Source organism: Armigeres subalbatus, chromosome 3 (genome assembly GCF_024139115.2).
Source record: "Armigeres subalbatus isolate Guangzhou_Male chromosome 3, GZ_Asu_2, whole genome shotgun sequence".
NCBI classification, from domain to species: domain Eukaryota; kingdom Metazoa; phylum Arthropoda; class Insecta; order Diptera; family Culicidae; genus Armigeres; species Armigeres subalbatus.
Genome location: NC_085141.1, coordinates 194,522,521 through 194,546,358, shown reverse-complemented (window position 1 = coordinate 194,546,358; position 23,838 = coordinate 194,522,521). Strand labels below are relative to the sequence as shown.

The 23,838-nt window shown below is 37.2% G+C and overlaps 1 protein-coding gene across 1 annotated transcript; it reads right to left on the bottom strand.

Moving 5' to 3' along the window:
* Positions 1 to 571: 571 nt before the first annotated feature.
* Positions 572 to 23,039, bottom strand: LOC134219419 (NADH dehydrogenase [ubiquinone] 1 alpha subcomplex subunit 7). The gene is made up of 4 exons (XM_062698140.1): positions 22,875 to 23,039; positions 22,711 to 22,799; positions 22,563 to 22,655; positions 572 to 748 (listed from the first exon to the last, which is right to left on the bottom strand). The coding sequence occupies exons 1-4, from the start codon at positions 22,938 to 22,940 to the stop codon at positions 694 to 696; spliced, it is 303 nt and encodes a 100-aa protein (XP_062554124.1). The 5' UTR covers positions 22,941 to 23,039; the 3' UTR covers positions 572 to 693.
* Between the last annotated feature and the right edge of the window lie 799 nt (positions 23,040 to 23,838).

Below are 23,838 nucleotides of genomic sequence, written 5' to 3'. Positions count from 1 at the left end.
ACCAACGGCGACAGAATCGCTGTCGCCAAGCGATAGAATCGCGTTGCGACTGTCGCGTCGCGTGTGTTTGGGGGAACCTTAAAGCATAAACTTCCTTGAGCATAAAAAATATCATCGTATTAGCCTCATGATATACGAATGCAAAAATGGTAACTTGGCTTAGAAATCTCGCAGTTAATCACTGTTGAAGTGCTGATGTTTGGGATGTAATGCCAATGAGAAGAAGCAGCAGCAGGAAAGGTCACAAGTTTGCAGACCATTATAGTTGGTATCGGAATGGAAACTTTTCGTACCAAGAACTGGGCGGAAGACATTTTCTCTCTCAATTTGCGCTTTTGCATCCCCGTTGACAAGCCTTATCAAGGTTCTTATAGAACGCATCCTTCACGTCATCAGGATTATCCTTCGTTGGGGTACAGATGCTGATTTGTAACTAAAGAATTGGCCCTTCAGTATCAACACGCAAATGTGGTCGCTTATCGGCTTCTGTAACGCACTTTTTTTCTAGCCGTATAGTAGATTCTCAATATAAAAATGGAATGTTTCTTTCTCATGAAGAATGCTGTAAACATGAAATTTCTTTCGTTTTATTGACATCCCTACAGAATTGGAGTGTATGGTACTTGTGATATCATACTACACCATTTAGGTAGCATGAAAAAATCTAAAATATCCATTAAACAATCCGAGGCTTTAGTGTTTATCCCATCCATAAGATTTTCCAGGCGTTGGAAGTTTTTTAGCCGAGCTGCAAAATAAAATAATTGTATATATTTAGGAATCTAGATGATAAATGAAACGGCGTGATGGTATTTTCGAACAACACTTATTCACAGTCTCTTAAAAGTTATAGCACACGGCGGTGGTTATAGTGAGTTGTCAATCAGAGGAGAATTAGCAAGGGAATTTCTTCCCAAGTTACATTTGTCCTCGCTAATGCATCTATTGATCTCGCAACTATGATCATTCAATGGTTTATGGTTCCAAAATACTACGAAACAGTTGTCCCGGTCGTAAGTGTAGGTAAAGCTTCTGGAAACACTGCCGCTAATTAGTGACGTGATAGTGTCGGCGAAAAAAAAAATCAACCGAAGTTACTGCCAAAAACAAGTTATGGTTTGTATATCGGTAGATTAAGTGCTAACGGTCGCGTAAATTGTACAAGCAGGCGAAGTACTACAAATTTCAGTTTAGAAATAATAGTTAGAACTCCCGGTGAAGTGGAGTCTCGTTTCGACTCCGCCCCCAAGAAAACGCTTCGGTTGCTGCTTTGTTTAAACGTGTATGAAGTTGTTCGAACAACCATTTGACAGTTGACGGCTCAGTTGGAAAAAAAATAAAACGGTTTGATTTTGGTTTGAGTTGTCGGGGGTGGAGTCAAGGTTCGCCGAACATGTTTGAGCATTTGTAGTGAAGTTGCACAAACCCCCATATATTTTTTGATGGTTGGTGCTCAAGTTGGCGCTTCTATCGTTCGTGTGTGATATTGTTGGTCAAATAAATTGATTGTTCGTGCCGCTGTTGGTAAAACTTGATAGATGTTTGAATAAACGAGAGGTGGAGTCAATGTTGGTCAAACTGCTTGACCGTGTGTACGTTCCATTAGACTACATTGCAAAAAAATGTAGATGTGATATATCTAGATGTAGATGTAGATGTAGATATATGTAACAGGGGAAATAAACCTACCTTCTCAAATGCCATAAGGCAAGAAATTCTTGATTTAACCTTGTGCAGTCATACACTTTCGGAGAAAATCACGAATTGGCATGTTTCAGATGAAGTATCTCTATCAGGGCTTGCAATCCAATGAAGATGAGCAAACCACGCATGTCTCATTCTCTTGCTTGCTTCACAAGCAGCCAGTGGTAATGAGGAAACAAATTCGGCAAGCAACACGAAGCTTCGATGCTCTTGTCACACATAAGCTACTGAATCATACATGTTCGTTGTTTGATCGCCTACCGAGGGAAGCGATTGTAACGAACTCTTGTGTTGATGTCACTCCTGCGTTGTATTACGAGAGAAGTTGATACATTACAAAGCAAAACAATTCTGAATTTTGCAACTGTTCTCAGGCTGCAATATACGAGACAAATGTAGCGCTTCTCTCTGCATACATGTTTTTACGAAGCAGTTTTGATCCACACGCGCAACAAAAAAATGCGGTTTTTTCGATGGGCTAGAGACTAATTGGGTATAATCTATCTTCTATATAGGCTTAGATAATTAATACATAGATTGCTCACTGGGGCATCCCTGCTTGTAATCCACAGGAAACAACACTCTATCGGTCGTTGGGTGAACTAAACACAGTGGGGTGCGCATTCCGAAACAGAGCAGTCGGGCGCATTTTGATTTGACAATTCAAATTGACATTTAACACTTGCACGGTCAAACCCATTTACCCTAATTGAAGTTAAAGCAACTCAAAATATAATAAAATTTACTTAAACCTCCAGGACTCACATCAGATTTCATAACATGACAACTCGCATGTAGTAAAAAGTACAATAGTTCAAAATTTCCATAGGGTATATGTCCCTATATCCATCTCAATAAGCAAGCAAACATATTATAATTGACAACTATGTAATAAACTCCAATTCATTGCATAAATAAATATCAAAACCGTGCTTGCTCATAATCGATGATTTATCTGCAATTAGAAAATTAGGCAGTTTCCTTCCCCAATTGAACTAATAACCGTTTGAAACTAGCAGCGAATTGAACATATATCCATCTCACCGTAAGATTTTCATCTCAAGTGAATCGCGACTAGAGAACCGATATCCGTCTTATTTTTTACTGCCAAAAATTTACTTCACACTACTGTAGCTCTTCAATAGTCTCATATAGATTTATTCGTATAACTCACACCTGAGCGGCTAGCTTGAATAGTAAATGACATTATCAATTGATTTGTTTATTTTATTCCAAAGGAAAAACCGACAACAACAAATTGCGTAAAGTAATTCACAAATATGTCTATTCCCAACAAGCTCGCACACATTGCCAGTTTGCGCATGCGCATCGTGATGCCGCGCAAGCATGCTGGCCGTGATGCCAAAGTTAAAAAATTAACTTTGCATACAATTTACTTCGAAATTTACCGCATATATTTTGAGCGAAATTATGTCAAAAAGCTTATGATTATGTGCTTCTAGTGTTTGAAAAAAATATTCAAATCTAAATTAAACAAAATATCATCGTTATACACTGCGTATATCCCGGAATTTTTTCTCTTAAAACGGTACCATAGCCTTGAAAACTGGCACCTCTGTGCTGCTAGGAAGATAGTAAAATGAGATGCATATACGAACAAAACAGTTTTTCTTAGATAACAAAATTCATCTCATAATTTTCAAGCATTATGTGGCTATTTTTTAACTAAAAATTAGTAAATTCGTGAGTATATATTTCGAAGTGTGTTGTGCGTGGTGTTTTTTCGAGGAAAGTATTGCGAATAAATTGTAAAAATGTGAAAAAGTTCAGTGGTGTCAAGTGGTATTGCACTAGTACGGATTGACTAATAAGACGAATGACTTTTATGAAGGTAAGATTTTCATCCTACATGGAAGATGTTCGACTTTTTATTAAAAATTACGGTTTGGAAATGTGATTCTCGCTCATATTTGTTAGAAAAAATGTAATTTGAACCCGTAAAAATGTGCCTGATTGGTTTTTTGATTCGATCAGTGATTATTTAGAGTGGTATGCTTAATTTAAATTTGATGAGTACCGAATGAGATGGATATAGGGGGTGAGATGGACATGGGAACAGATACCCTATATGGAAACATATTGAGACACACTTTTGGGTACTTAGCATTATCCGATTTCTTCACAACAGGTTGTATTCGAGAAGGAATGCAGTCTTCATTCATTCTGGTTGGTTACAATTGTGAGTTCGGGCCAAACGACCTATCACATGTATTTTGGCTTCCAATCAGCAAAATGTACCTAAGATTTCTCCCGAATTTCTAATTGACCCTTCTTGTTTTTATTCGCTCAACCGATGATATGTTTAAGGTCAATTATCCCAAAGAACCCATGTTTTTTGACGTCTCTTACTATTTTCAAAATTTAAAACTAAAAATCGTCAAAATGTTGTTTTTTAGGTTTGGCTGAACATTCGTTCGATTTTGAACCAACATCAGGCTAGTTCACAAATTAACCTATTTTTCGTTTTTTTCGGATTTTTAAATAATTAGAGGCTTCATAAACTTTGAGTTCTTTGGGAAGTTAACCTCAAATAAGTCAAAGAGTTGACTGAGACAATAAAACGAGGTAAAATGTTTAGCTCAAGTGGTTAATTGATATTCCTATTCATACATTTTTTTTTCTAAAAATATTGCAGATATTCATGAGATGTCTAAATGGTGTTTTCCTGAAAATCTTACAGGAGCTGTTTCTGTAAATTACTTTTGAAAATCAACCATCAATTCCTTGTAAAATGTTTTTTGTTTTTCATTCATTTGTATAATTCTCCTAGAACTTGTTTTTAAGCTATAGTTTTTCAAAAGTATATAGACAACAGTTCAGTAATGATGACGAGCTTGTAGCAATTAAATCGTAATCTGAGGCGCGAGGCAAAATGTAATTCAAATTACATTATGACAAATGACAGGTGACATTTTGGAGAGATTCCACTCTCTAACCACAGATTTAGTATTAGAGCCATGTACTTTTGGACAAAAATATTGGTCTTGAATAAATTAGTCAGGTGACATGCCAATGACATTTATAACATAGCCTGGAATATTCTTGAAGAATTTATGAATGAATGCCTGAAAGAATTCCTCAATGAGTTCCTGGAAGATTTCAACAAGGATACATGGGATACATAGAATAATTCAAGAGAAGAATCCTGGAAGAATTTCCGAAGAAATTTCATGAAAAATTCTGAAAGAATTCATGAAAGAATTCACGAAAAAAAATCTATACGAATTTTATAATGATTTTCTGGAAAAATTCTTGAATGAATTCCTGGAACTTCTCCCAAAATAATTCCTTAAGGAACTCTCAAAACAATCAATGGAAGAATTTTCGTAGAATTTCTTAGGTATTTTGTACTAGCTATAGAACGTTTTTTTTTTGTGGACTGTTTTCCCTTCTACTTGTTTATTTCACCCATATGGTTTTGGCAACTCCAACATAGTTGAATTGGTGAATCAAGTGCAAAACTGTAAAATAGCCCAGTGTAAAACTACGTGTTTTGGGGTTTAGACTATAGATAGTGGAATATATAGATGAGCGAAGATAAATCCTCTGTCTCCAAACGAACTGTCAAACGTGTCTCCAAACGAGCATGACGTCACGATTTCAATGGAAACGTTAAGGGCTGTGACGTCATATGCGCGTGTGCACGGGCAAAAAAATCGACTCAGCCATGCTTCCGCTCATCTATAGATTCTACTATCTATAGTTTAGACTAGTGCTAAACTAAATTCAACCTGTGTAAATAAAAAATCAACAAAAGTTATGCTGGAACTGCTGCTAATCTACGTTTGCAATGGGAATTAAAAAATTCGACATTAGAAAAATATAATACTCCATTCAACAAATAGTCTCAATTGAAAAAGTACTCTCGATTTGTTTCTTGTTAACGTGAAATGAGCAGGAAGCAACTAGTTCACCCAATGACCGGTAGTTGTGTGAACAGCGCTGCTATTTTGTTGCCCGATGTTCGCCTTGAGTGGTGTATCTATGTATTATTAATCTAAGATATAGGGGAGATGACGGCTTTTGCAGTTTTTGTTCTATTATTGTCCCTGTCAGGGAGTTTTCTATAACCAATTATGCTCAAATTTGGCCTAAACATTCTTTGCATCGTCTAAGACGAATTAAGTACTGTCCATTTAATTCCACCAGTTAATTTTCGTTATCTTTGCAGATACGTATTTCGACCACAACTGTGTGGTCGTCTTCAGTGTCTTGTACTTGACTCGACGAGTCGATGATCATTTTGTAGTTTGTCAATTACTGTTCTGTGTTCTATGGGGTTTCTCAAATCTAATAAGCAAACCTGGTATTTAGATTGGTAAGCTTTAAGCTAGAACAAAAAAAAAACATTATTTACTGCTCAATTCTTGAATCTAATCGGATTATACATACAATTTTGGTAGACCCTCGTGTTACAAAGTGCAGTAACGATACGGTCGGTAGTAAGTAGTGATAACCCTATGTATAGATTAAGTTTAATACATATTCTGTAACTGAAATGTCTTTGTTTGGGCTACTTACAATTTAGATAATTCACTTCGAGTTCAGTGACTCTTCGGCTGCGGATATTGCGCCTTATATTAGCTAAACCTATTCCTAGAATTTATTGAATTCACGTTCTATAGATATAAGTATAAATTCATTCGCATGTGCATGATTACCTTTGATAACAAATAACACTGCTACACTGAGCTAACTGATGCTAAACAGCCCTTTAGTCGAACTGTATGCTACCGTAGACGATTAGCTATTTAGTGAGTTGTTTTATTTGAATTTCAGCCAATTTTATGAAGACCTTACAAATTATGAGCGCTGGATTGCAAATTGTTGTTTTTAGTTTGAACAATAGCCCAATCGAAGTGTATCTTACTTGCTCTACATATATGTATTCATCAAATCTAGGCACATCTACATTTCTAATCAGTCGTCCGTTGTGGACCGCTGTTGACCATCACGCTGGTCGGCCACAGTTGAGGCAGAACGAGGGGTCTCGTCGTGACAATTACTCATCCCAAAAGCTGAGTTTCAAAATGTGTTGTATGGTGTACTTCTAGTGCGAAGGCTTTTCTACAACTCTGTTCAATGGTTCGTTGTTTAAAATTCCTTTAGTAACGGAGTTATAGCTATATAACTTAGACTAAATAATAACAAAATTCCAATCATTTAGTTTAAGTTACTGCAATTATGCGCTAGTGTACATAAGATTTTCAGCAAAGTAGGATATCTAAGAATCTATTCAATTTAGCAAGTAGCTGTATTCTTCAAATTTGTTTGGATGGTAAAAACCATTATGTTAAAGATTAGTTTTGTTCAGAATTCATCTACCCAACGGCGCTAATGTACGTGAGAGTTTCGGTAAGGTAGGATATCTCGGAATCTATTTAACTTAGAAATTCATCGTCTTCTACAAAGTTTATCGAAAAGTCAAAACCATTATGTTGGAGATAAGTTTAGTTCGGAATTCGCCCACCCAAAGGCGGTAGTGTACATAAGACTTTCAGCAAGGTAGGATATCTTGGAATCTATACAATTTAGAAAGAAGCCGTCTTCTACAAAGCTGTTCAAAAGGTCAAAACCATTATATTGAAGATTAGTTTAGTCCTGAATTGATCCATCGAACGGCGCTAGTGTACATGAGACTTTCAGCAAGGTAGGATATCTCGGAATCTATTCAACTTAGAAAGTAGCCGTCTCCTAAAAAGTTGTTCGGAACGTCGAAACCATTTTGTTTTGTTGAAGATTAGTTTAGTTCAGACTTCATCCGCTCAATGGTGCTAGTGTACAAGAGATTTTCGGCAAGGTAGGATATCTCGGAAGCTATTCAATCTAGAAAAAGCCGTCTTCTACAAAGTTGTTCGAAAGATTAAAACCATTATATTGAAGATTAGTTTAGTTCAGAATTGATTCACCGAACGGCGCTTCGGTATATCTCGGAAGTTATTCAACTTAGAAAGTAGCCGTCTTCTACAAAGTTAGCTGGAAGGACAAAACCATCATGTTGAAGATTAGTTTAGCTCAGAATTCATCCACGCAATAGCGCTAGTGTACAAGAGACTTTCGGCAGGGTGGTAGGATATCTCGGAAGCTATTCAATTTAGAAAGATCAAATGGTCAAAACCATCACGTTAAAGATTAGTTTAGTTCAGAATTCATCCACCCAACGGCGCTAGTGTACAAGTGTCTTTAGGCAAGGTAGGATATCTGGGCATCTATACAAAAGATATTTTAGTTACTAGATAAATATTGTCGCTGTCGTCGCTGTCCGAAACATCTTTTGCTGGCGAGGATAGGGGAGCTAAATGTCAAAGAAGGAAAATCCATACGATTTGACAGGTATGTACCACACATGTTTCGGACAGCAGAACAAAGGGAACCGAAGCGACAATCTTTATCTAGTAACTAAAATATCTTTTATCTATACAATTTAGAAAGAAGCCGTCTTCTACAAAGTTTGTTCGAAAGGTCGAAATCATTACGTTAAAGCACAGACAAACAGACATAACATGTTGAACATTCACTCATCAAATTCATCTTCGTTCAAACACTAACGACAACTGTTGATTTCAGTTAATTTGGCAAATCACGAACCAGATGGCGGTAGTGAGCAAATGTCAAACCAGAGCATATCCGATGCGTACGCCACGAGTAATCAATTGGCCAACTAATGATTATTTGAATTGACCAGTATATCAGTGAACGATGGAGGTTTGACGAGTGTTATTTCTGTTTCTCTGCGAAAACGGCTACCGCAGTGATGGCGTTGACGGCAATCATCGAGGTGCAGCAGCGGTGGTTGTTGATAGTGATTGAAGACATCACAGCTCTTTAAATTTCGCATATACCACTAGTTTTGTGTTCGCTAGCGCCACCAAGCTGATGAATAGCATAATAATGAGATTTGAAGTATAATGGTTCTGACCTTCCGAACAAACATAGAGAATCATAACTCTCTAAATGATATATATTCTGTGATATCTAATTCAATTGGTAGCCTCATGTGCGTTTCCGCCACCTAAAAAATTTCAAATTAATTAGATGTTCTGCGTAATGGGTTTGATCTTTTTAACAACTTTGTAAAATATCGCAACTCTCTAAATTCTACAGATTCCAAGATTTCTAATTCAATTGATAGTCACATATGCGCAAGCGCTGCAAGGCGGATGAATTTAGAAATAATGAGATGTTCATCGTAATGGTTTTGATCTTTCGAACAACTTTATGCAATATCACAACTTTCTAAATTTTTAAGATTCTGAGATATCTAATTCTGGTATACTTATATGCGCTAGGGCCGCCAAGCAGATGAATTCCGAATTAATTCGCCTTGACGAAGCCGCGCTGCTGCCATCTCGCGGAGATGGACGTGTGGGTGAAATCACTGTATTTCGACATGGTGAAGATAGGAATTATTTTTGTAAAAGCTTTTAAAATGTGTTTAACAGAGTAATACTGAAATCTTTTTAATATGTATGGTAGGGTGGCTCAAAAAACACTTTTTCAAATTTTTTGATGGGCCGCCCTCTTATTCTATTATATTTGATGCCCTGATGCTCTGGACAAAATTTCAGCCGAATCGGTCAACGTTTGGGTGGTGCTAAACTCGTTGGAAGCTTATATGGAAAAATGCATGCAGAAACATCCATAAACAATGATTTGCAGTTGAACGGCACAATTTACGATCAAGAACCATGAAACACATTCAGTTCTTGTAGAATTGAATACAGAATGTTATGCTGAAAACCGCGAGAAGATTAGAGTTTATTAGGCAAAGATATTAGCATTTTACTGGAGTGTTGTAGGGGTGAATTTATTTCTTTTCAAAGGTAAAAGAAACGAAATTTGCTAATAACTTAGCCGGGCAAACTCTAATCTTCCCGCGGTTTTCTGCTTAACATTCTGTATAAAATTCTCCAAAATCTGAATGAGTATCATGGTTCTTCATCGTAAGTTGTGTAGTCCAGCTGCAATTTACTGTTTTTGGATGTTTCTGCATACATTTTTCCATATAAACTTGCAACAAGTTTAGCACCGCCCAAACGTGGACCGATTGAGCTGAAATTTTGTCTAGAGCATCAGGGCATCAAATAGAATCGAATAAGAGGGCGGCCTATCAAAAAAATTGAAAAAAGTTTTTCTCATACTAATTTGGGCCACCCTAATGTATGGTTAGAATTTTGGAAAACTACATGTTAGGCTACTTATCAACACATGTTTTTTTTAATCGAACTCTCAAAACTTCACAAATTCCGAGATATCTTATTCAACTGGTAGTGTCATATACGCTAGCGCCGCCAAGTGGATATATTCCGAACTAATTAGATGTTGTCCACAATGGGTTTGATCTTTCGAACAACTTTGTAAAATGTCACAACTTTCTCAATTTCACAGATTCCGAGATATCTAATTCAACTGGTTGTCTCATAAGCCTACTAAACAAATATATACAAAATTTTCTATTGCAAAAAACAAAGCAATGTTATAAAAGAGAAGAGCGATAAATCTTTGCAAAAGATATTTTAGTTACCAGATAAATATTGTCGCTTCGGTTCTTTTTGTTCTGCTGTCCGAAACATGTGTGGTACCTAACTATCAAATTCCTTCATTGACATTTAGATCCCCTATCCTCGCCAGCAAAAGATGTTCCGGACAGCGACAATCTTTATCTGGTAACTGAAATATCTTTTGTCTTTGCCCTCATCTGCAGAGGATAAAGACAACGCTGAGTTCCAGTTTATTTGCAACATTTGCAACAAACATGGAGAGGTATATGTTGGGAACTTTCCAAACTGCAATAACTTGTATATTTCAGAAGTAAAACACAAATCATGTTAACAGATGGTTAAGTTTATGTCTAAATATTGATAACTGATACTTTTTTTGTCTTTATTAAGGAGACTTTCAGCCCATAACTGATACTTATTTAACCTAACACATCGTCGAAAATCGATTAATTCTCGAAATGCGCGGCAGGTGATCATTGTCCTATTCTGTTGCAGTTTGGGACAAACGTTTATTGCGAGTTGAGTTTGTCCTAACCAACCCCCCCACAAGATGACAGAAAGCCTTAGTTTCGCGTACCCACTAGGAAAATAGCAGATGGCGCCACACAACATAAACAACGGGCCATCCTGCATCGCCGACACGGTTTTGTTGTAAGGGAAAATATATTTTTGTTTCGTCTTTTGTTGATGCCAAACCACGGGCAAGAGTTGCAGTACAAAAAGGCGTAGAGATAATTGGAACCATTAATTGAACTAAATTAAAAACAAAACTAATTTGATTTCATTAAATTTTTCTTGTATTGAGTTTTCAAAGCGCAGAGTATAATCTATTCTATATAATAAAAATGAAATGGTCTGTGTTCGTATCCGCATAACTCGAAAGCGGCTGGTTGGATTTTTCTTCTTCATTCCGTAGGCAAAATGTTCGTTATCGTTTCCGACGGGTTTATATGATGTTTTCTTATGAAAAATCACGAGTAAAGCCCCAAACGCAATAGACCAGTGCATGATGACGTAGGTTGACAGTTCACAGAGCTTTTTCTCCGGGACAGCTTCCGATAAAATTGTTTCGTCATTTTATTCGCATGTAGATGTCCTTTGCGATTGATTTCATGCTGAATGCAAAGAATATCATTGAAATATTCGGATCGCAGCAATTTTAAACTAAAAATATGAATTTTAATTTTCTCCTCATCGATTTTTCTTCTAACACCTTGAAAACAAGCTCTGTGAACTGTCAAATAAGTGAGGTTAGATCAAGATCTTGCATTGGTCTATACAACGGAACGGCGACGGAAACGGAAAATTTGACAGAAAATATATGGGCTAACTGTCAAATTTTCCGTTTCCGTCGCCGTTCCGTTGTATTGCGTTTGGGGCTTAAATAGTAAATCGTAAAAACTAAAATTAGGATTCGTATAGAAATTTCACATGGGCATTTTCGCCTACTACGCAGGACACCGGGTCGACTAGTCTTCTTCTATATAATAAAAATGAAATGGTCTGTGTTCGTATCCGCATAACTCGAAAACGGCTGGATGGATTTTATTCGCAGTTATATTCGTTACAGTTTCCGACGGGTTTATATGATATTTCCTCGTCGAAAATCATTAGTAAAGTTAGTAAACCGCGAAAAACTAAAATAAAGATTCGTAGAATTTCGTATGAGCAGTTCGTAACGCATTTTCGCCTACTATGCAGGACAACGTCTGCCGGGTCGACTAGTATAAAATAAAAGTGGGTGGTAATCCAGTTCCGACAAAATACTACTCGACTACGATAGAAAATAAAACGATGCCGATGTTCTGGTTGTTGAAACGCTTGCGTCCGCCACTGTGTTTGATGACTTTTCGCTTCAATCATTGATTTATTCAGCAATCCACGTTCAAAACAGTTTATTGGAAAAATAAAATGTGAGCATTGTAAAACATGAGCTTGTTCAGACTTCATAACATATTGAGGCCAACAAAGATGATCTTTTTAATTTGTAAAATCTCAGGCGGAGTTAAAAATACTTATTGACGATTAACCGAAACCGAACTTCAACGTCAAGGAAACATTATGCGCAGCTTGGATATCGCATCGTTATGAACATCTACAACACCCACCAACATTTTTTTTAACAAGTTTACTGAACACATTTTAGCCCTTCATCCCTCCTCGTAACCTCACGTGATAGCTATTCTAGATGGTCATCCTGCGGCCGTATATTCATTGATGGGAAACAGTGTGATTCTATTGTCAAATGAATTGATATATACTGGAATACATCTGATACTGAGATGACTCAAATGAATGGCAGATATTGTTCAGCAAAATCACATTAATTGCTCTAAACCACATTAGTTGAAATTACAATTTAACAAGATTTTTGAAAGTTCAGTCTTGCCTTCCAGAGAATCACACATAGTCGATCGTTTGAATAGTGTCCCCATCAACATGTCTTCGTAGACACAGTATAGCTTTAAATATTTCTGAAGCAAGAGAAGAATTCCGTACACCAAAATGTTCATGAACACCTGCAAAGTTGAAAAGTAGTAGGGGGAATGACGGCTTTTGGCAGTTTTGTTCTATTATTGGCAGGGTTTTTTATGTCTGACTATGCTCAAATTTACTAAACATTCTTTTGCATATCAAAGAACATTGTGCAAATTTCATAAATTTAGTCGACAAAACCCACTTGCCCCTATATAATATTTCGGAAAGAAATATTTGATTGAAATATCTTAGATTAAAATATGAAAACGTTTTCCAACCTACGATTTCCAGCAACATATTGACAGCTTCATGTTTACAACGAAAATGTATAAAGCACAGACTACTGAGATCCTACACAACGAAACATTTATAAAGCACATATTGCTGAGATCCATCTGTCTAAGAATATTATAGTGGACACAGGATATGTCAAAAGGGTGATTCAAAGATTTATGGCACCATCGCGTAAAAGCTGGATATGCCCTATGATAGATGTGACAATTGAATTGCGACTGTCTTGATGTTTCCTAAGTCTATTGCTTCGACGAGGTGGCGTCCAGTGCTTCCGAATATTTTTTATGCAAAATCGGCCGAAAAATATATGTATAAAATTTATGTTTTCTCGTTCATTTTTTTCCATAATTTGTAATGAAAGATGTTAAGTACTATCAGCAAAAAGATTTTACATGGAATTAGATGAGTTTTTCAGTGAAATGGGTAAAAAGTTGGTTAATAATGCTTCAAATTGAGTGTTTCAAATTAGCATAACCCTTGAGAATCATGCATACATAATTTTGCAAGCCTAATGAACTCATTTTGCCCAAAAATCGAAAAGCAAACTTTTTGAATTTTGTAATAAATTACAATTTAATTACTCAAGCAACACGGCCAAGGTAACAACAAGCTGCCCTTTTAAAAATGTGATACCGCCGATCGAAGTAATCGATTGTCATTTTCTTACCAATCAACCGGTACGATTTTTGACAGAAAAATCGGTACGATTTTTTAATAACTAATTGGCACATTCTATCCTAGGATATGCCTAAAATTTCGAAGGCATAAAAATTCATCCGTAATAAAACTCATAAACTGATTCTTTTCCGCATGAATAAAGCCCCAAACACAATGTTAGCGGAACGGCAATGGAAAAGAGCAAATTTGACAGAAAATATATGGGCTAACTGTTGTCACGTTGTCCTATTTCAATAAAAATAAAATGACTTAAATGAGACAAATATAACCATTTCTACTACTAGTGTCAATATTTGCTATTTAAAGTAAAGAACTGAATTCATTTCGAAATTCACAAAATAAAAATAAAAATTTGCTGTTGCTTTTATCACACCCATCTGAAATCAAACGAACAAAACTATCTCAACAACAACACAGTAACCATCGAACTGTCAAATTGTAACTTAAAGTTAGAAGAATCGGTGGAATGGTTCACAGCCTAAGTACTCTATAATTGTTTCTATTATTCCAGCGCCAAACCAGGTTGTGATGATTATCTATATAATTCATCACCCAGCTCCATCAGAGCTTATGTATATAGAGCCTATATGAAAATTAACTAATGAGCAATGTAATTGTGTAAATGATTAAAAAATATATATAATTAAAATTTGGGTTTATTTTTAACTTTTTACGCCATATTCAGGAAATGCTCACGAAATAATTGAGTTTGACAGAACCACCTGAACCAATTTTTCGGGGTACACTGACAGTGTACTGGAGCTGTCAAGTTGCTCACGGGTTGGTCCTAACCTGAGACGAGACCTGCAAAGAGGAAAAAATGTAACTTCAGCTGCTGCCAGTCAACTGCTGTCACGAACTGTCAGGTGCAACCAGCAGCTTTTTGAGTGAAAGTATTGGTATCCCAAATAAAATATTCCACATCATTTTTGTTTTACCAAGACTTTTTTTACTTTAACGAGTATTCCAAACCTTCCGTTTAGCTTGTTAATAATCAGTAATAAACCTGTGTTTTGTTCCCGGTATAAAAATCCTTATGAAAATGAATTAACTATTTCGTGAAATGGATACACTTTTATTGTGCTCAGAAGGGTCCACCTGGGGCTTAGGTGAAACAGTCAAGTAAACAGTTGAAACTCGATGGTCAACTGTGATGAAAAGAAGAACAAGTGTCAAAACAAGAAAAAAGAAGCAGCGTCTTTGCAGGTCTCGTCTCAGGTCCTAACATTTACAAAAAAAGAAAATGTTGTTGTCATTAACAATGTTGTTGTTTTACATTCCCTGAAAGTAACACATCTAATGGGTGGCCACTAAATAGCGGGAATGGAAAAAATGGCTCGGGAAGAAAACTGCAAAGAAGTGCAGCTCAGTCTGATTTACGTTATTATAAAGAGTTGTCCTTAGTATTTAAACATAGATTATTGAATCATAGTGTACGGTTCGTGGTCCGCTCCGCGGCGTAGTTTAACGGATGCCATTTCCGGATGCTGCTTCTTATCCTATTGATGAGTTGCTTCGTGTCTTTGGCCTTCAAATCACGTTTGTATACAATGGAGCTCAGTAGACCAAAAATACTTTAGCAGTTTTCGAAACATTTTCACGCTTAATATTGTCCACCGTGTACTTTTCCCACAATCTTTGTTCGCTTAAAAGTACTGTACAATGCGCGCCACAGTACTTCCTGTTTTGATGGCATGTTTAATAATTAAACATGCTGGAGTAAAAGTCTGTGGGCGACAATTTTCTGAATATTCTACGGATTTTTTCACATAAGGTTTTATTTCTCTGAAAGCATTAATGTTCTCATAGAAAATAATTGAATTATTGAAATTTTCGTTTTTTAGAAGCTTCAACATTTAGGTGCATTCCCTATTCTCCACCATTCTTTTATTGCACGCTTCCAGCATGCGAATGGTGAACGTATGTTGATTGTGTCTATACGCTCTCTTACTACAGTACTGAACGAATTAAACATGTATCTCCTCAGTGCCATGTTGTAGCATGATGCAATCCTTCTCGGTTCCGACCCGTAGAAATGGAACTTCCGAGCAAAACAAACCAGTAAATTATGCCAGCAACACAAGCAAAGCGAGAGAGAAGTTTTGTTGCTAAATGATGTTGTGAGTAGGTTGCAACACAGAGCAACAATACTTCAAACGCAAAAATGAAGCACGACAACTCTCTCGTGCAGTATTTGTGCGACAAACACAGTACATCGAATATGTGTATCTCCTCTCTCTCGATGAATCTGAGAATTTCCATGCAACAAATTATCATAGAGTATATTCACAAATCTGCACTTTTTACAAGCCCTGATCTCTATCTGATCACATGCACATATTATTTGAGTATGAGGCTGGAAATCAACTCATTGAAACCAGAAGAGATCCCAGGAAAACTAAGTGGGAGTTTTATATTTCAAATTTGATAAGTGGGCGGAAAACTTGAGCACCTCATTAAACTCTTATCGTGGACTAGAAGAAAGATCTAAGCAACTTTCTTGCTTAATATTGCCATCTTTTCAAGTCAGCTGCGCTGCTAAGGAACGTTCTTCAAATAGGAACGCATCTTGGTGGAACAGGAACGTATCTTGGTGGAACAGCCACTTACAGAAGATGCGCAAAAGAACCCAGAAACTCTTTTACCGGGCTAAACGTACACAACAGTGGGAACAATACCGAGAATCCCTCACTACTTACAATAAAGAAATTCGAAGATCTGAAAGGATAAACTGTAGGCACACTTGTGAAAACATTGAAAGTACTCCAGTAGCAGCTAGATTGTAGAAAGTCCTTGCTAAAGATCACACTTGGGACTATTAAAAAAGACAACGGGTCTTTTACCAAGACAAGTTATGAAACAATAGAAGTAATGATGCAAACACACTTCCTGTGTTCTATCATTACCTCACATGAAGACCAGAATGCATCTGTTATCCAAACTAGTGTGAATGAGGCCAGGAGAGATATTCAACAAACGAATAAAGTCACTGGGATGAATTACACCAGGAGCAATGCTGGCGCTCTAGCCAATGAAATATTTATATAATAAATAGATGAGTATATAAAATCATCTTATTTGACGAAAACTTCTCTACGCAAAAATCAATTTGCATATCAAGAGGTCAAATCTTCAGTAACAGAGCTTCACAAGCTAGTTACAAAGTTGGAAAGATCTTTTGAAGCAAAAGAAATCTCAAGCTGCAATTCCTTGACATTGAAGGAGCATTCGATAAAACATACAATTCAATGAATGCTATGTTGAAACGAGGTTTCGATGTATGTATTGTAGATTGGATTGGCGAAATGTTATCAAAAAGAGAAATATCAGCTAACCTTGGAAGCTCATCAATTAGTGAAAGAGCAGTAAAAGGGTGTCCCCAAGGAGGCGTACTATCAACTCTATTGTGTCGTTGATGATCTTCTCAAACAACTGGAGGCTCGAGGCTTCGAAATAGTTGGCTTCGCGGATGATATAGTGATATAATTGGTGGGAGGAAAATATGACTGTGTTATTTCTAACCGAATGCAAATTGCCCTAAATTTCATCACCATAGTGAAAAAGAAGAATTAAACATTAAACATAAACCATTCAAAGGCCATATTGGTGGCCTACTTTAAAATTGAAAGGAGCAGATTTGAAACATTCAAACTCAGTCAAGCATCTTGGAGTTAGACTTGGCAGTAAGCTAAATTGGAACTTACATCTTGAGGAAGCATTGAGTAAATCGACAAATGCTTTATGGATAAGTAAGGCGAAGTGGGGACTAAATGGGGACTAAAGCCAAAAATGATTCAATGGATTTATACGGCGATTGTGAAACCCAGAATTTCATTAGCCGCATTAATATGGTGGCCAAAAACAAAAAATAGGGTGGTTCAGAAAAAGTTGGAAAAACTGCAAAGGTTGGCTACGCTTTCAACAACTAGTGCAATGAGAAACACGCCGAAAAAAGCGCTAGACGCTTTGCTCCACATGCTACCATTGGATCAATTTATTCAATTTGAAGCAGAGAAGAGTGCTTTGAAGATCAAAAGAGATTCAATCCACTTCGAAGGTGACCTAAAAGGACATCTTAGTATTCTAAACAAAATAAGTATCAACTCACTTATCACAAACAATGATGACTGGATGAGGAACAGATACAATTTTTATCGTTGTTTTGGTGTAATTAATCTTGAGCGAAATACATGGGCAAACGATGGGCCAAATCTTCGCTCAGGATCAATTGTGTTTTACACCGATGGTTCAAAGCTGAACAATCAAGTTGGAGCAGGCGTGACTGGCCCAGGGATAAATATTTCGATTCCCTTGTGAAAATTGCCTACTGTTTTCCAAGCTGAAGTTCAAGCAATCCTTGAATGCTCTAAATTATGCTCACGCAGAAATTATAGGCATTCAAATATTTGCATAATGTCTGACAGTCAAGCAGCATTGAATGCTTTGAAATCAGCAACATACAGATTTAAACTCGTTTGGGAATGTGTTCAATCACTCCAAACCTAGGGTAGTCGTAACAAAGTGAACCTGTATGGGGTTTCTGGTCATTGTGGCATTGAAGGTAATGAAAAAGCTGATATGCTGGCCAGACTTGGTTCATCTCGACAATTCATAGGTCCTGAACCATTTTGTGGTGTATCTGCGTGTTGTCTTCGAATGGAACTCAAATCTTGGGAACACTCTAAAATATAAGACATCTGGAAAACACCTTGATTGCGAGGCAGTCAAAACGTTTCAACACACCAAACGTATTTATCACTCGCAAAATTTTAGATCTTTCCAAAAAAGATCTTAACACATACACAGGTCTTATAACAAGCCATTGCTCGTGCCGATATCACTTGAAGCTGTTAGGAAAACTTCAAGATGATGTATGTCGTTTCTGCGGCATACATGTAGATGACTCTGTTATGCCATTGTCCGGCAATTTTTAGAAAGAGATTACAGTTCTTCAGCAACGGGCTGATAGAACCCTCAGAAGTTTGGAGAACAAGTCCCAATATGGTAGTACGATTCATCAAAACCATAATACCGCATTCGGATAACACTGGTAGTCAAGGTAAGGAAATTGCTCTAACTAGTAACAATGCGTCAACTTGACAAAGCTAGATCAAATGGGGCATATATCACAATAGATCTACACGTAAAAAAAAATTATGTTATTTATTATTAAGATTTCTAATACTTTTTTGCCAAAGCAGGCGCCTAATGAGATGTATGAGAAAAAACTTATACATCGCATTAGTCACATACATTCCAAAACTTATACCTTTCATTAACTTATGAATGTTAGTAGCTTTTTGATATAGGATCATTCATTAGGTGGCATAATGAAGAGTATAAGTATTTTCGAATGTTTTTTTGCCATAACATATAAGGTTATTTTTTTACGTGTAACAAATGGTCACAGTGAATAAAATACCCAACAAGGAAAAAAAAGTGTGGGGTCACCAAAAACATGCAAACAAAATTACACACATTTCTGTAGTCTTAGTCCGATTTGTGATGATCTCGACTTGTTCAAAATATATTGCAAATTTTGCGCCGTGTTCGACTCCCATGCAAAAAATATTGTCCCACCAAAATATGTTCACACTAGTTTTTCCATATATGGATGGATGGCGTCTCCACTGAAAGAATGAGCTTTTTGGAATGTGAAAAAGGTACAAGAAGCCCCACATTCTCATGCAATATATGTGGACGCGTGAAATGTATGTGTCGAAAGTATGGAATCCGGTTTATATCATTTAAATGCTGGACCCGAAAGAGGCCGATTATTCCCAACAATGTAAAAAAATAAAAAAATCAAAAATACCCTTAGACCCATAATATCAAAACGCGATATCAAACACCGAGTGGTGACACTATCTTTCTCGCATTTAGCCAAGACACAAACCTTATATGGCGCTTACATAGTTCGATTCCATTTTCTTCCAACTTTTAAACGCAATGGTCGATCGTTATCAAATTCAATAGTGATCAACAAGGGTTTGTCCCCCAACGAATGCAACTTGTTGCGAGAAAATCGGTTAAGAATTACTATATGAAAAAATGGCTAATGTTTTTCGGTTTTCGTGTGCACACACACACACATCCACACACACGTACAGACAGACATTTGTTCAGCTCGACGAGCTTAGTCGATTGGTATATAACATCATGGGTCCCCGAGACTACTATAAAAAGTTCGATTTTGGAGTGAAATGATAGCCTTTCGGTACAACTTTGTTGTACGAGAAAGGCAAAAACATCAAGGGCCTCATATGCCTGTCACTGGCGAACAAAGCTCGTGTACTCTGCATCGAAGCTTAGAACCGGTGTTAGGACGCAATCGTTAATGTGAACATTTTTATATTCAGTTAGTTACTGCAAATAAATTCTGTTTCGAGTCCCTATTATCAAGCAGGTATCTCAAGCATATCACATCGTTATATTGCTGCATGAATGAGTGTTTAATTTTGATAAAATATCGAAAACAAAAGTGTGCATAAAAATTGCCTCGCCATAACAAAAAGGTGGTAGAGAATTAACACTGTTGTTTACAGTTTAGAACCAAATCCAGATGTCGCACATGTTGGGGTAGGGATTCATTGCTCCACCTTCTCCCCCTGAAAAACATGAATCAAATGATTGTCTTCCAGATAACAAAGAATATCAAAAACTTATTGGTCAGTTACTGTACTGCCCTTCTACGCATAATTGTCCCATGTTACCCTTGATGAAAAATCTCAAACTCGAGTCAATTTGTCCCACTGAAAAAATGAAGTTGTTGTCTGATGATAATAGAGGCCGAAACCCGTTTAAATAAGTAGGGATTCGTTTTATGTCCTGGAAAAGTGTTGCCTACGCTCATAACATCCCAAAAATATTTTGTTAAATTTGAAGATCGAATCGATTCTTAAATTGGTGGGACAAATTGACTCGAGTTTGAATTTTTTCATTAAAGGTAACATGGGACAATTATGCGTAGAACGGCAGTGTATGTATCTGTTAACAGCAGACCATGATATCTCTGCAGCTGTATGCATTTTTAGCAAAAAAAACTAGATGTCCAAAGAAAAATGATTGGGTGAAACTTAAACGACTGGTCGTTATCTGATGACAATAAGGCAAAGACAAAGGTGCTGTTTGAACGAGATGGCGCCACAACATTTAAAGTAAAATGAATTTCCTTGTATGGACAAATCAGTTCTAAACAATAAAAGAGATTTCAATGTACCTCCATACTAAATTCTTGCTGTGTACTTTCAATTTCTTCAAGACTGTTCTCCACCTCGTGATCGATCCTTTTTGGAAAATATGCATTTTTCAGGGTTGGCCAATTTAGGACTAAACACAGTGATACCCGATGATATGAAAATGAAGCAAGAAGTCAGTTTTATCTACTGATGTACTGAAGAAATGATCGCAGATCTCCTCACGAAACCTCTTGGAGCGTTCCGGGTGAAAGCACACGCTACGGCGCTGCGGGTACCCTATTGCTTTCTTGTAACTAGCCTAGGCTACTATTACTCAAAAAGAATTGCTTGGGCAAATATCCGACCACCTTAATATTTGCAATCCCCATTTGCTATCAGCTCATCAATCTGGTTACCGTCGGGGATATAGTACAACAACTGCACTTACAGAAGTGGTACATAAAATTTACGCCAATCTGGATAATCGACACTGTACTATATTGGTGGTGGTTGATTTATCTCTGGCGTTCAACTGTGTCAAGCATAGGATCCTCAGAGCGAAGCTGAGCCGTGAATTTGGGTTTTCCAGCTCTGCCTGCCAGCTTATCTCGTCTTTTCTTGATCAACGCAGTCAAATCGTCAAGCTCAACGGCTCCAATTCTACAGAAATGAGGCACAGAACAGATGGAACACCGCAAGGCTCATGCTCTTTTGTTCAGTCTTTTCATCAACAGCCTACCGAACGTTTTGATTTGCCGATACCAACTCTATGCGGATGATCTCCAGATTTATATATCGGGACCGGTAGAGCAGATAAACAGACTCGTAGTCCGTATCAACAGAGACCTGCGCTCAATTGAGGAATGGACCGAGCAAAATTTTCTTTCACCCAACCCCAAAAAAAATCCAAGCAATCGTTTTTTGCAAAGAAGGCAATATTATCCCGCAGACTGATATTGTTTTCTGCGGCGAAACAATCCGTCTATCAGACAAGGTCATTAATTTGGGACTTGGGATGGACAAGCGCTTAAACTGGTCTGCACAAGTCAACGAGGTCGTAAAGCGAGTATACAGTACTCTGCGGACTTTCCGTAGATTCCAGAGTTTACTATCGTTACCGACAAGGAAGAAGCTAGTTTGATCGGTTATTACTCCACTATACACCTACTGTGATGTTGTATACTATCCGGGACTGACAATGGCACTGAAGCAGCAACTACTTCGAAGCTTCAAATCGGCCGTACGTTTTGATACGGCCTTCGTCAACGGGACACCACAGCGGAATTACGGCATACTATCAAGGGGAGAGATCTACTGGAGAACTACGATTTCCGTGTATGTTGTTTCCTTCGGCGCGGTTACCTCGGAGAGCTGCCTTCGGACCTAAATCAACATCTTCAAAAAGGAACGAACATTCGAACGAGAACATTCATCATTCCGCACCATACGACGTCAAGTGGTAAAAGTGTGCTCATTAGCGGAGCCTACTACTTGGAATCATCTCCCTTTGGCTACCAGACAGCAACCGACATTTCAAGCTTTCAAGGATAACTACTAAAACAAAGTTCAATCAGCTATAGCTATAGCACTCAATTACCACTTAGTAACTTCCAGAGCTCCAATGTTATTTTAATTCCCATTCAAACTTCCTTGACCTAAGTAAAAGTCCTGTAACTGGTAGGCTATCGTAAGAAATAAATATACTTACCCCTTTTCACCGAGAAGAACATGAGACGATAAATTGATCGGATGGGTTACCTCTCGGCGAGCATCACGCAAAACGTAATGATTGGCTGACAATCTGAGAATGGATATTGAATTATTACGATTCTTCAGGTTTATTCATAAGCTATTACTTGTGGTGTGGTCCTTCTGGTAAATTTGGTGGCGGTTGAGTTCTAGCAGCGATTCCATCCTCCCATCGAAGAGCATTAGTATATTTTCTCTGAAATTATGTAATCTGTCTTTACTGTTGGAACCAACAACGGGGTACATATTTATTCATATTTCAGACTCTTACACCCAAAAGGAAGGTACGGATCTCTTGAAGCAATGGAGAAACCTCGCGACGCACTATTTTCGACATTTTGGTTGCCAAAAATATTCCGGATTTTATTCACAACTTCTAATCCCAGATGCAGCGGCGAACCAAAACAATGAAGAATCTGACGTTTCGTTAATCAGCTGTGCTGTCCAATGAAAGCTTGAAGTAGTTTCTTCCTGTCCTGCTCATGCCCATTTGTTGACAAAAAAAGAACGAGCAGGACGGGAACAACTTCGAGCTGCTCATTGTTGAGTTGATTCTCCATCAGAAAAAAATCTTTCCACAAAAGATGTCGCTAGTTGCAATAAAATAAAACATTTTAAGCATTACTTTTCATAACGACGTATCTAACATCTAAGGCTCTGTCTCATTTGGAGAATTAAACTTAAAAGTGACAGTTCGAAAATTAGCAAATAACCCAGTCATAAGAATGGCTGGTGCTACCCAGCAATTCCAATAAGACATCGATGCATAATGATTCGATATCTGTCAAAAGTAATCTTGCTCTGCGAGCAGGGTTATTTGATAATTATTGAAATGTCACTTTTAAGTTTAATTTCAGTTTAATTCTCCAAATGAGACAGACCCTAAGATTCAAGAAATCCGTATGGAAAAAAAATGGCAAACGTAAACCTGAACCACTGTAAACTAAACCGACCTGCATATTAGTGCATTATACAATGAGCGTTCAAATTTCTAGTAGAAATGATACAATAACACAGAATCCGGTACCCGGTTGGTCACTTTTTGAAACTGCAATTTTGTTTTGCATTTTGTTCTGATTTCCAAGATGTTCAAGCGACCTATCTAACGATGTCGCTTCAAAAATTGATATATCAGATATGTATGTAAAAGATGAACATTAAAAAAATAGTTCTAAATCTCTCGCGTTGTCACGTGTTGTGCTAGTGCCACTGTGAAGGATGCATACAAAAAGTGG